The 13221-nt window shown below is 35.8% G+C and overlaps 1 protein-coding gene across 7 annotated transcripts in view; it reads left to right on the forward strand.

The window, feature by feature from the left end:
* The window catches only part of LOC129767624 (atypical protein kinase C), a 440627-nt gene that overhangs the window by 317029 nt on the left and 110377 nt on the right, over positions 1–13221 (forward strand). For all 7 annotated transcript variants that reach the window (XR_008741549.1, XR_008741547.1, XR_008741548.1 and 4 more), the window contains exons 5-7: positions 11482–11567; positions 12091–12249; positions 12959–13143. Coding sequence is in view for 4 of the 7 variants with exons in the window: in XM_055768696.1 (XP_055624671.1) it covers positions 11482–11567; positions 12091–12249; positions 12959–13143 (430 nt within the window). In the remaining 3 variants the exon portion in view is untranslated. The remainder of the gene's footprint in view (positions 1–11481; positions 11568–12090; positions 12250–12958; positions 13144–13221) is intronic.

Here is a 13221-nt window from a genome sequence, read left to right on the forward strand (position 1 = left end):
TGGTAGAATGGTTATTTCTAAAATTTCGTAGCATGATAAAATAATACTCGCAGTTATAAACAAGCGACATGAATTAAACTACAGCGTAGTTCTACATCAACAATGCGGTCGTGTCTTGGACACAACCTCCTATATTTTTTTTTTATTTTTAATCAAGCTTGTACAATTTTCGATTTATTGAATTTGTGTTTAAATGTTATTAACCTGTTAGTTTTCCAAAACTTTCCAAAACATTTTGAATCTTCTTCCTTGGAAGTTTAATTATTTCTAATTTACAATTATGAAATTACAATTTGCAATTTGAGAACTTTGTGAATATGAGTTCTACTTTTTTATATTTTGAATTCAACTTCCAATGTCAATTTTTAAGATTTATCATTTTATTTCACTTTCATTTTTTTTTTCGAATTTTGAAATTTGAAAAAATTAAAGTTTTTGAATTTTGAATTAATTTTAATTTAATTTTTAAATTTTCAAAATTTTTCGGAATTCTTAATTTGTTTTTTGCTTAAATTTGTCGTTTTTTTCAATATAATATTCAATTAATATTCATTTAAAATTAGTTCATTATTTGAATTTTGATTTGTTTAAGTTTTTAGTACATATTTTAAATAACAAGCTTTTACATTTTTCAATTTATTGATTTTTTCAATGTTATTAACCTGTCAATTTTTCGATGCTTTGGAAATATGGAATTTCTTTCCTTGGAATTTTCGATTTTTTGAATTTTGTGAATATCAAATTTTTGAAATTTATTTTTCGTTTATTACAATTATAATTTAATTTATTCGATTTCAAATGTTTTGAACTTACCAAAATATCATAAATTTAGAATTTGTATTGTTTTCAAATTTTTATTTTTTTTCTAATTTGCTTATTTTTGTTTCGTAATTTTTTTCAGCCTGGACATTCTTTGAATTCGTATATTTGGAAAATTGCCAATGATTTTAATTTGTTTTTTTGTATTTGTCATTTCTATATATTTCTTTAATATCTGTAACCTTTCGAATTTGCCATTTTTTGAAATTTTTATTCAAATTTTTGAAATTAATTTTTCATTTATTACATTCATAATCAAATTCATTCAATTTCAAATGTTTTAATTTATAAAAATATCATAAATTTTGCTTTTGTATTTTTTTTTATTTAGCAATTGTTTTCGTTTTGAATTTGCTTATTTTTGTTCTGTAATTTTTTTCAGTATGTACATTTTTCGAATTCTTATTTTTTTAAATATGTCAATGATTTGAATTTGTTTTTTGTATTTGTCATTTTCTTATTTTTCCTCAATGTTTAGAATTTTTTGAATTTGTCAATTTTTATATTCGGATTTTTTCAATTTATCATTTTTTTAAATTTGTATTTTTTAAGATTTTTATTAATTAGCCAAATATTTTAATTTTTCAGATTCTGAATTTGTATTTTTGTTTTAATTTGTGAATTTTTTTTTAAATTTTTTTTTGCGGAATATTGAATTTTTTTAAATTTTTCAAATTTTGTGAATTTTTTAATTATAACTTTCTGTTTGAATTATTGAATTTTAATTTTTCTGTTTTTTTAAATTTTTATCAATATTTGAAATTTGGTATTTTTTTAAAACTCTATCAATTCTTGGAATATGTAAATGCTTTGAAAATGTGTAAATTTCTTGAATTTTAATATTTCCAAGTTTACAAATTTCCAATTTCTTATTTTCTTTTTTTTTTACTGCTATCTTTTTGAATTTTTTTGTTAGTATTATTTATTTTTGCCATTTTGTTCGATTTTCAATATTCTAAATTTGTTTTTTTAAATCTTTATCAATTCATGGAATCTGTGAATGCTCTAAGAAAATTGTAAATTTCTTGAATTTTAATGTTTCAAAGTTTTTAAATTACCAATTTCTGATTTTCTTTTTTGTTGCCATTTTTTTTTTATTTTCATTATTAGCATTATTCATTTTTGCAATTTTGTGAATTTTCAAGTTTTCGATATTTATAATTTTTTTTTTGATTTATCCATTTATTTAAATTTTATTTTTTGTTTTCAATTATATCTTTTTAAATATCCTTTTTTTAATTTTAAGTATTCCAATTTCGCAAAATTTTAATGTTAAGATTTGTTTTTAAGTTCTAGATTTTTCGATCGTATATCATTTTTTGATTGTTTAACTATTTAATCTCAATTTTAAATTTTCTGAATCTTTTTTTTTTTTGAAATTAGTCAATTTTCTGAATTTCCCGTTTTTATGTTGTAAATTTTTTAGATTTGGAAATTTCCTGAACTCATAAAATAGAGGCGAATGAACTGCAAAGTTTTAAGCCTCTTAAAAACAAAGAAAGAAAGAACTCATAAATTTTATAAATACGTCAACGATTTGAATTTGATTTTTTCGTATTTTTTTTTTAAATGTGTTTCCTTTGATTTTTTGAATTTTTCCTTGCTTTTGTCAATTTTAAGAATTAGTGAATTTTATGAAGAATTGTGAATTTTTAGAATTTCTCGATGTTCTAAATTTGTAATTTTTTGAATTTGCAATTTTTTTAATGATTGTAAATGTTTTGAATTTGTCGATGTCTAAATTCGTATGTTAACAAATAAACAAATTAACAATCTAAAAAAATGACAAATTAACATTTTTTTAGATTGTTAATTTTTTTATATTTTTATTTTCATGATTTTTTTTAGAATTTTTTGTTTTTCAAATGTCGCGCGTTTTTCGCGTTATGGGTCACAGTCACGGTCATGCCAAAAAATTACATTCATAAATTTAATGTCAACTCGACTGGCTATTAGCAGCACCATATTAGATAACAATGAAACGATGCGGGTCTGAAGACATTGGTCATTTAAGAAATTTTGCATACTTCAAATATTCTAAAAAGAATTAGACTACTTTTTGAAAAAGGGCAAATTTTTTTTCTTCATTTTTTACGAAAATTTATGACTAGAAAATATAATCTCAGTTCAGTTTTCATTATTTATTAATTTTTTTAATTTATCCATTTTAGGAATTTTATTTTTTGTTTTCAATTATATCTTATTTAATTTCCTTTTTTTAATTATTATTATTTCAATCTCGCAAAATTTTAATGCTCAGATTCGTTTTTAAGATCTCAATTTTTCGATCGCATATAATTCTTTAAATTGTTGTTTAATTTATTTCATTTTTGAATTTTCTGATTCATTTTTTTTTAAAATTAGTCACTTTTCTGAATTTGCCTTTTTTATGTTGTAATTTTTTTAGATTTGAATTGGTTTTTTTTTATTTTTTTGTATTTAAAATTGTATTTATTTTCAAAAATGAGTTTCCTTTTGCCTTTTTTATGTTGTAATTTTTTTAGATTTGGAAATTTTTTGAACTCATAACTTTTATAAATGCGTCAACGATTTGAATTTGTTTTTTTTTTTATTTTTTTGTATTTAAAATTGTATTTATTTTTAAAAATGTGTTTCCTTTGAATGTTTAGACTTTGCTATTTTTTTGAATTTTTCATTGCTTTGTCAATTTTTGTAATTTGTGAATTTTATGAAAAATTGTGATTTCTCGATGTTCTACATTTGTCAATTTTTTGAATTCGTAATTTTTTTAATGATTGTAAATTTTTTGAATTAGTCGATGTCTAAATTCGTATGGTTTTGATTTGTCATTTTTTCAGATTGTTAATTTAAGCAATTTTCCAAATTTTAGATTATTTTAAATTCTGAATTTGTCTTTCTTTCATCTGTGAATTTCATTAATTTTTTTTTAGTTTTATTTTCATGATTTTTTTTTAATTTTTGTTTTTCAAAATTCGCGCCTTTTTCACGTTATGGGTCAAGGTCACGATAATGCCAAAAGATTACATTCACGGATTTCATGTCAACTCGGTTGGCTATTAGTAGCACCATATCAGATAACAATAAAACGATGCGCGTGTAAAGACATTGGTCATTTAAGCAATTTTGCGTACTTGAAATATTCGAAAAAGAATTAGACTACTTCTTGAAAAAGGGCAACATTTTTTTCTTCATTTTTATTTTTTACGAAAATTTATAACTCAAAAAATATAGTACCTACAAAATTCCCGTGAAAGGATAAAATGTAGAAAATTGTCTAAGTTTTCATAAAAAATAACATTTTTTTTGAAGAAACACTAAAAAAAAATATTTTAAAAATTTCAATTCATTTTTCTCAAAAACGTATTTTTTTTAAATTCTCAAAAAAAAATGTGAATAGCCCTTACATCTAACAAGTCACCAGTCACTTTCACTTTTTCATGTTTTTTTTTTTGAAAAAATTACAACTATTGATAATTTATAAGTCAAAATTTATATCATTCAGCTCGCGCAGTCCGAAGACATCGGTCGCAAATTTGTTCGCGTCTATTATAGAGTGGAAATTATACCGTTATCAGTTCGTGGCTGGTGAAGTTATTTCGCCCTAACGGGGTTCTCTTTATTGCGCGAGTGAGGTGAGCAGCAATCACTACCAGCGTGAGGAAGAAGTCCTCCACAGCGGGCGCGGTGCGTGTGCCGTATCATCGCTGTGTGTGCTTTAGCATCGTCATCGATTCCATCATCGTGTCGTGGTGCGATTTACCGTTGCAGCTGTACCGAGCGATTGCCACGCGGTTCGATTGAGACACCGTTTCATTTCATTCGCATTGGTGTGCGATTTAGGTATAATATATATTAGGTTTAGAAATACAAAAAAAAATAAAAATTATATTATTTTATATCTGCCGTAATGGCAGAAGGTCATGTTGACATGGAGATTGAAACTACTGTTTCCTCCTCACTAGCTACAACGGGGGCTGGGAAGTCGCTTAAACGCGTTCCCCCCTCAGAAGATGTCTCTTCAGAGAAAGAGGTAATCTACCTTAACAAGCCCCCCTCAAGAAAATTGGCAAACTTTTCCTCTTCGCCCCCTCAATCTCCCGCTCCCGCTTCCGCTCTACTACCGAACTTGCCTCCCAGCCCTACTGATCCCGCTCCCGTTCAACAATCTACCTCGTCCTCCCCCTCAGTTGTTTCCTCTCCTCGTGTCAAGGTCTATCCAGACGATGCACTTGGAGCTGGTCCATGGGTTGTTTTTTTCCGGCCTAAACCAAAAGGAAAGTCAATTAAAGTCATTCAGGTTTCGAAAGATCTGGCAAGATTATATAAGGTTAGACCGAACAAACTGCGTGTTGTCGTGAGTGATCGGAAACACGCGAATGCAATTGTGATCGACGAGAGATTCTCCCTAGAGTATCGCGTCTACGTGCCCTCCCATGACGTAGAAATCTCGGGGGTGGTAACTGAAACTGGTCTGACGTGCGAAATGATAAAAGAAGGAGTTGGTAAATTTAAAAGACTCCCGTTGGTGGGCGTTAAAATTTTGGACAGCCGCCAACTAGGAAAAGTATCCCAAGAAAAGGGAAAAACTAAATTCACGCCGTCAGACTCGTTTCGAGTAACTTTTGCTGGTTCCACTCTACCTGACTACGTCATGGTGGGCAAATTGAGATTGCCTGTGCGACTCTTCGTGCCAAAGCCCATGACTTGCCAAAAATGCAAGTCAGTTGGTCACACTTCAGATTATTGTGCCAACAAGGAGCGCTGTGCCACTTGCGGAGAGCAACATGAGGGGAAATCCTGCAGTGCGACTGAGCATAAATGTCCATATTGCGGGGGATCCCCACACGAGCTCTCAGTTTGTGAAACTTACAAGAGTCGCTGGGAGAAACAGAAGCGCTCTTTGAAGGAACGCTCGAAACGCACTTTTGCGGATATTTTAAAGGGCGCTTCTCCACTGGCCCAACAACAACAACCAATCAACACACAAAATGTCTTCGCCACGTTGCCCGTTGACGAAATAGAAGCGGACACAGCTAACGGGTGCACACCGTTCATTTTCCAAGGGAATCCCCGGCGCAAAAATGTGACCACTCCCAAAGTTCAAGGACAAGCCCCACCGGTTATACCCCCTGTTAGCTTGCCCAAAAAATCGAGTGCAGCGGATAAGCAAAATCAGGTCCCTCCTGGCCTCCGTGGTAATAGTTCACCTTCGAACGACCCAGCACTCGAGGGGACATCAAAAACCCCAACTGTCCCTGTTTTTCCGTCAAGTTCAACTTCCCAATCGGGATTTACAAAGTTGTCTGACCTTGTGGATCAAATCTTCAAGTGTTTTAATGTTTCCGACTCCATCAGAACCCTTGTCATCTCAATGCTTCCAGTATTAAAGACAATTTTGCAACAATTGATGCAAACATGGCCCCTCCTTGCAATGATTATCTCTCTTGATGTCTAATTCAAATAGAGAGGTCGGAGATATCACTGTTTTACAGTGGAATTGTCGTAGTCTTATCCCTAAATTGGATACATTCGAAATTTTAATTCATAACTACAATTGTGATGTTTTTGCTCTGTCCGAAACTTGGCTTTCTTCGCGAGATGATATCTCTTTCCACGATTTTAATATTATACGCTTGGACCGTGATGATAGATACGGAGGGGTGCTTTTGGGGATCAATAAGTGCCACTCATTTTTTCGAATTGACCTTCCACCTATTGGAGGGATCGAAGCTGTTGCTTGTCATGCAAACATCAGAGACCTCTGTATTGTCAGCTTGTATTGGCCTCCGAGAGCTGCGGTTAGCCGCAAACAACTTGTTGACATGTGCTCACTCCTTCCTGAGCCACGATTGATCTTGGGAGACTTCAACTCTCACGGAACTGCCTGGGGGGAACAGTACGACGATAATCGTTCATCGTTGATATATGACCTTTGTAACAACTTCAATATGACCGTTTTGAACACTGGGGAAACAACACGTGTGCCTAAACCTCCTGCTAACCCAAGTGCTCTTGACCTCTCGCTTTGCTCGAATTCACTATCGTTAGATTGCAAGTGGAATGTAATCCAGGACCCCAACGGTAGTGATCACTTGCCAATCAAAATTTCCATCACCATTTGGTCGAATTCTTCTGAATCTATAAACATGGCATATGACCTCACAAGACACATTGACTGGAAAAAATATGCGGACGCGATTGCTCTAGCCATCAATTCCAGAGATGGTTTACCTCCATTGGAGGAGTATAACTTCCTTTCTCGTTTGATCTATGACAGCGCAGTTCGCGCTCAAACGAAACCCATCCCAGGTTCCACTATTCGTCGAAGGCCTCCCAATCTATGGTGGGATAGCCAATGTTCCAAGCTTTATCAGGATAAATCGAACGCATTTAAAGCTTTTCGGAAACGTGGAACCATTGAGAATTTTCAAACGTATTTGGACCTTGAAAATCAATTTAAAAACATGATCAAAGGGAAAAAACGTGCTTATTGGCGAAATTTCGCGGGAGGTTTGTCACGAGAAACGTCAATGAAAAAATTATGGAAAGTGGCTCGAAACATGAGAAACCGCTCTTCATCGAATGAAAGCGAAGAATATTCACATCGATGGGTTTTTAATTTTGCACGGAAGGTTTGTCCCGATTCCGTTCCTGTGCAAAGAATTATTCGAGATATACCACAAGTTAGGTGCGATCTTGATTCCGAGTTTTCGATGGTAGAATTCTCTCTTGCTCTCCTTTCATGTAACAATTCTGCTCCGGGATCGGATAGAATTAAGTTCAACTTGCTGAAAAATCTCCCTGAGGTGGCGAAACATCGCTTGTTGAACTTATTCAATCGGTTTCTGGAGCATAATATTGTTCCAGATGATTGGAGACAAGTACGAGTTATAGCTATTCAAAAACCCGGAAAACCCGCGTCCGACTTCAATTCGTACCGCCCAATAGCAATGCTGTCTTGTATACGGAAATTGTTGGAGAAAATGATCTTGTTTCGCCTTGATCGATGGGTTGAAACGAATGGCCTACTCTCAGATACACAATATGGGTTCCGCAGGGGCAAGGGGACGAATGATTGTCTTGCGTTGCTTTCTTCAGAAATTCAAATGGCTAACGCCGAAAAAAAACAAATGGCTTCAGTATTCTTGGACATTAAGGGGGCCTTTGATTCTGTTTCAATAGAGGTTTTGTCAGACAAATTACACTCTCGAGGTCTGCCGCCTCTGTTGAATAATATGTTATATAACTTGCTTTGTGAGAAACAGTTGAATTTTTCTCACGGGGATTCGACAGTAAATCGGGCCTCCCCCAGGGCTCATGTTTAAGCCCCCTTTTGTACAACTTTTATGTAAGCGACATCGACAATTGTCTTACACAAAATTGCAGCCTAAGACAACTTGTAGATGATGGAGTGATGTCTGTCGTAGGATTAAACGAATCCGACCTGCAAGGACCCTTACAAGATACTTTGAACAATTTTTCAACCTGGGCCATTGGGCTAGGGATCGAATTCTCCACGGAGAAAACAGAGATGGTGGTTTTTTCTAGGAAGCATAAACCAGCAAAACCAAAGCTTCAACTTTTGGGTAAACCGATCACTCATGCTATGTCATTCAAGTATCTTGGGGTCTGGTTCGACTCCAAATGTACTTGGGGGGCCCATATTAGGTATCTGAGTAAAAAATGCCAACAAAGAATAAACTTTCTCCGTACAATTACCGGCACATGGTGGGGAGCCCATCCCGAAGATCTTATAATGTTGTATCGAACAACTATTCTCTCAGTGATGGAGTATGGCAGTTTCTGTTTTCAATCAGCTGCCAAAACACATCTCATTAAACTCGAGCGAATTCAGTATCTTTGTCTCCGTATTGCGTTGGGATGTATGCCCTCAACGCATACCATGAGTCTCGAGGTTTTGGCAGGCGTACTCCCACTAAAAGATCGCTTCAATTTATTATCTCTTCGGTTCCTCATCCGGTGCAAGGTTATGAACCCATTGGTGATCGGAAATTTTGAGCAGCTTATCGAGCTAAATTTTCATTCAGGATTCATGAGCTCATATCATGAATTCATCTCCATGCAGGTTGATCCTTCTTCGTATACTCCCAACCGTGTTTGTTTTCCTGACTACATCAATTCCTCTGTACATTTTGACCTGTTCATGAAGGAGAAAATCCATGGAATTCCAGATTATCATCGATCGGGGATCGTTCCTACGATCTTCAATGCAAAGTATGGGCGTGTCAATTGTGATAATATGTACTTTACTGATGGGTCCTCTATGAATGAGTCCACAGGATTTGGAGTGTTCAACGAAATTTTTAGCACCTCCCACAGTCTTCAGAATCCTTGCTCTGTGTATATTGCTGAATTGGCAGCAATACATTGGGCGCCGGACAGCGTCGCCTCACGACCTGTTGAACACTATTACATTGTAACGGATAGTCTTAGCTCTGTCGAAGCTATCCGTTCAGTGAGGCCGGAAAAGCACTCACCGTACTTCCTTGAGAGAATACGAGAAAATTTGAGTGCTTTAACCAGACGCTGTTATGTCATTACCTTTGTCTGGGTCCCTTCACATTGCTCAATTCCGGGTAACGAGAGGGCTGACTCATTGGCAAAGGTAGGTGCAATTGAAGGCGATATTTATCAGCGTCAAATCGCTTTCAATGAATTTTTTTCTTTAGTCCGTAAAAATACCATCGCTAACTGGCAACGTAAATGGAACGAAGATGAATTGGGCCGGTGGTTTCACTCGATTATCCCTAAGGTTAGCCTCAAACCATGGTTCAAAAGTCTGGACCTAAGTCGGGACTTTATTCGCACCTTCTCTCGACTCATGTCCAATCACTGTTCGTTAGACGCGCTACTCTTTCGTTTTAATCTTGCCGATGGCAATATCTGTGCTTGTGGCCAAGGTTACCACGACATCGAACACGTTGTTTGGTCGTGCGAGGAGTATCTTGTTGCCAGATCGAATTTAGAAAACTCTCTTCGGGCTAGAGGAAGGCAGCCCAATGTGCCGGTGAGAGATGTGTTGGCTCGGTTAGACCTTGATTACATGTCCCAAATATATGTCTTCCTAAAAGCTATCTTCGTGTGTGATTGTCCTTATATCCTTATATTCTCCTTTTCCTTTTTCTTCGCGAGAAATCAAATCCCTTCTTACTAACAATAGAATAAGGTGAAATGTAAATACATGTTAGATATAAGATAGGCTTAAGAATTGAGTATGATGAATGTGAGTGTGAACATTGTCAACCATCCTTTTCCTGAAACAAAATGTCACCCTTCTAAACTCGAGCAAGCCGCGAGTAATCGGTTTTCTACATCACTAACATTAGAATTAATACAAAATGTTTATATACTTGTAACTATACAGATAGGAGTTTGGCTCCTTTAAACTTATGTAACTGAGCCTGTAAAAATAAACGATTTAATAATAATAATAATAATAATTTATAAGTCGAGATAACAATATAGTGTATTCGGCAAAGTTTTAGATCATATTGAAATATGAACTTTCGTAGAAGACATGAATTTTCTATCTTTTAATGCTTTTGGAATACATGACATTTTTTGAATGGAGACTCCTGAAAAAAAATGATGTTTTACTCGTAACATTTTTGTATGCAAATTCTCGCGTTTTACATGTTCCTGACATGTTTCGGAATAGAAAAAAGTTTGCAGAACATGTAAATCGTGAGAATTTATGCATAAAAATGTTACGAGGTAAACATTAATAATAATTTTTCAAAGGAAACATAAACGGTTGTTGTTAGGAAAACTTTTTCTCTGTAAAAGTGCCCATCTTCCGATGTAGAGGTGACTTATTGGAAATTATAATGGCTGTTTATATCTACTTATCCACAATTTTGGAAAAATTCATTTAAAAAAAATGAATTTCAATTTTCAATTTTAAGAAGGTGATCTCAAAATAAATGTCTCTTGATAACATCTGTCGCCGCGTGTTGAAATAAGAGAGTACTACGCGCTTTAAAACACAAAATGTATTGCCGTACCGATTTGGAGTACTGCGTGGAAGAAGTCAATCAAGCTAATCGCCAATCCGAATTATTTTAGGGGACAAACAACATTATCAATGATTTATTATCGACTATTTAAAGCTCGAATTACAGAAACTTGCACAATGAGAAGATTCAGATGTTGACAAATGTTGACAAAATTGCAGCACAATTGATAAAAAAAATAAGTTGTGGATCGTTCCAGTTAGATAAATATAGTTTCAAGAAAAAAAACGTATTTTTCTTAAATTGAGAACATAAAAATTCAACAATTGTGATAACGCACCGAACAGTTAGCAATCCCAGCATTGCATAATAGTCCTTTGCAGCCTTGCAGAACTAATTTTCCACCAGAAGTTCCACTTCACGTGCGATTTGACTTGAATTGATTCGATTTATATGTATTTACCCCCACCACCCCACCCCCCTTTGAAAATTCAATTTGAATTTTCGGGTTCCAAAATCAGGGTTGGAATTTAGATTCTAGTTAGTGATGTTCTAATCAGTCGTTAGCTGGAAGCTATATTATACTTCTATGATGTGTTTCATCACAGTTCTCCGAACGTCACGCAAAATTTCTTCCAATTCACTGTTTGAGATACTCCCCAGACAAATTCGCTTATTCCCCTTCTTTTCCTTTCTCTTGTTCCAGGCAGCATCTATCGGAGAGGAGCCCGGAGATGGCGCAAGCTGTACCGGATAAACGGGCACATATTCCAGGCGAAACGATTCAATCGGGTAAGAAAATCCCTTTTTTTTGTTTTTGGCTCGACATAATAGTACGGAGTTGGACTGCCTCTCCTTTCCATTTCGGGCGGGGAGGAAGGTCAAAACCTCTGACGGGTCGAAAAGTAATGTCCATAAATTGCTGTTTTTTCGGTTGGTTGGTCGCATCGGGCGAACAAAAAGCAAAAAGCATCATCCAAACAGCAGCAGCAGCCACAGAAGACCATTCCAGCGGAATAAAATTGGGTAAAATATTGGAAACCGTTCCATAAACAAACTCCCAAAAGCACAAGGGATGTTCCCTTGCTCGGTTGCTCTCAGCCCTCCTTTTCACAGGGTGGGCTTTCCCGAATGGGCGTAGCTTTTCGACCTGTCACTTTGCCTGCCGCTAAGCCTTTGACTGACTTTATGGGAGAAGCTGATTGCGACAGTATGACAGGCAATGGATTAAACGCGCGACTAACTCTAACTGAACGATTCCCAAAACCATTTACGACGACAACGGTTCGTGATTGTGTGTTATCTTGTTTTTCAGAAAGCATTCTGCGCCTTTTGCCACGACCGCATCTGGGGCCTGGGCCGGCAGGGCTTCAAGTGTATCCAGTGCAAGCTGTTGGTGCACAAGAAGTGTCACAAACTTGGCAACAAACCGTGCAGCAACGAACATGTCGAACCGGTGTTCAAGGAGCGTGATGTGAGTATTACCTTACAAATGATCCGTTTTTTTTTCTTGTCCTTTCATCTGTTATCTCATCTCCTCTCCAACCTTTCCAACGACAGAATGTGGCAATTATCCTGAATGATAAGAAGCTTTGGGCGGTGTGCAAATTTGCCATTATTTGAGAAAACAAGCTTCAATCCTCAAACCAAATATATCTCCTAATCGAAAGAGTTTCCAGTTTTGCAGAAGAGGAAGCGCATGCCAAAGTTTCCCATGCCTTCGGAGACATCTCAAGAAACGCATTTCTCCGCTTCTTCCTTGGACGTCGTTAAAGTTTGCGTTTTTAAATATTAATTCTGCTACAATCCGTGCCATGCTTCCGCCTTCTTTTTCAGGATTTATTTTTTTTATGCCAGCAGACTTCCTGTTGCGCTGATTCCCATAAGCGGCTGCTACGAGACTTGGTGAGCAACACAAAAGATCTTATCGGCTTACGTTTTTGTTGCACACAAAAAGTTGCCGAAGCAAAATTATTTCATACTCCATTTGATAAGATGGGGCGCCACTCGGCCCAGGTTCCTCGGGGAGCATTTTACTCTCTATCGCTTGCATTTATTAATTTCCTCCTTTTATCTCCCCTTCAGTCACGTCTTCTGCAGCTGTTATACATTCTTTTTAATATTTCTCTTTGCCTTCATCCCCCCCATTCTGCCCTCCGCCCTCCGGCCGACGATAATAACAGCATCAGGATCTGAACGATGAATCGATTGCCGGTGATGTGATTCAGCCCCCGCAGGATTATCCGTCCGAGTATCACCACTCGGATCCGTGCGATCAGGTCCCGGTGGACGCCACCGAGAACGTGGAGGAACCGCTCGAGGCGGGCACCCAGCGGCAGTACTCGCTGAACGATTTCGAGCTGATCAGGTGAGGTTTTTTTCTCTTCAGTTTGGCTAAGAGTAGAAATGCGCGCGTTATTCGAATTTGATTTATTTTCTTTCGTAA

This window comes from Toxorhynchites rutilus, chromosome 2 (assembly GCF_029784135.1).
Source record: "Toxorhynchites rutilus septentrionalis strain SRP chromosome 2, ASM2978413v1, whole genome shotgun sequence".
NCBI lineage: Eukaryota > Metazoa > Arthropoda > Insecta > Diptera > Culicidae > Toxorhynchites > Toxorhynchites rutilus.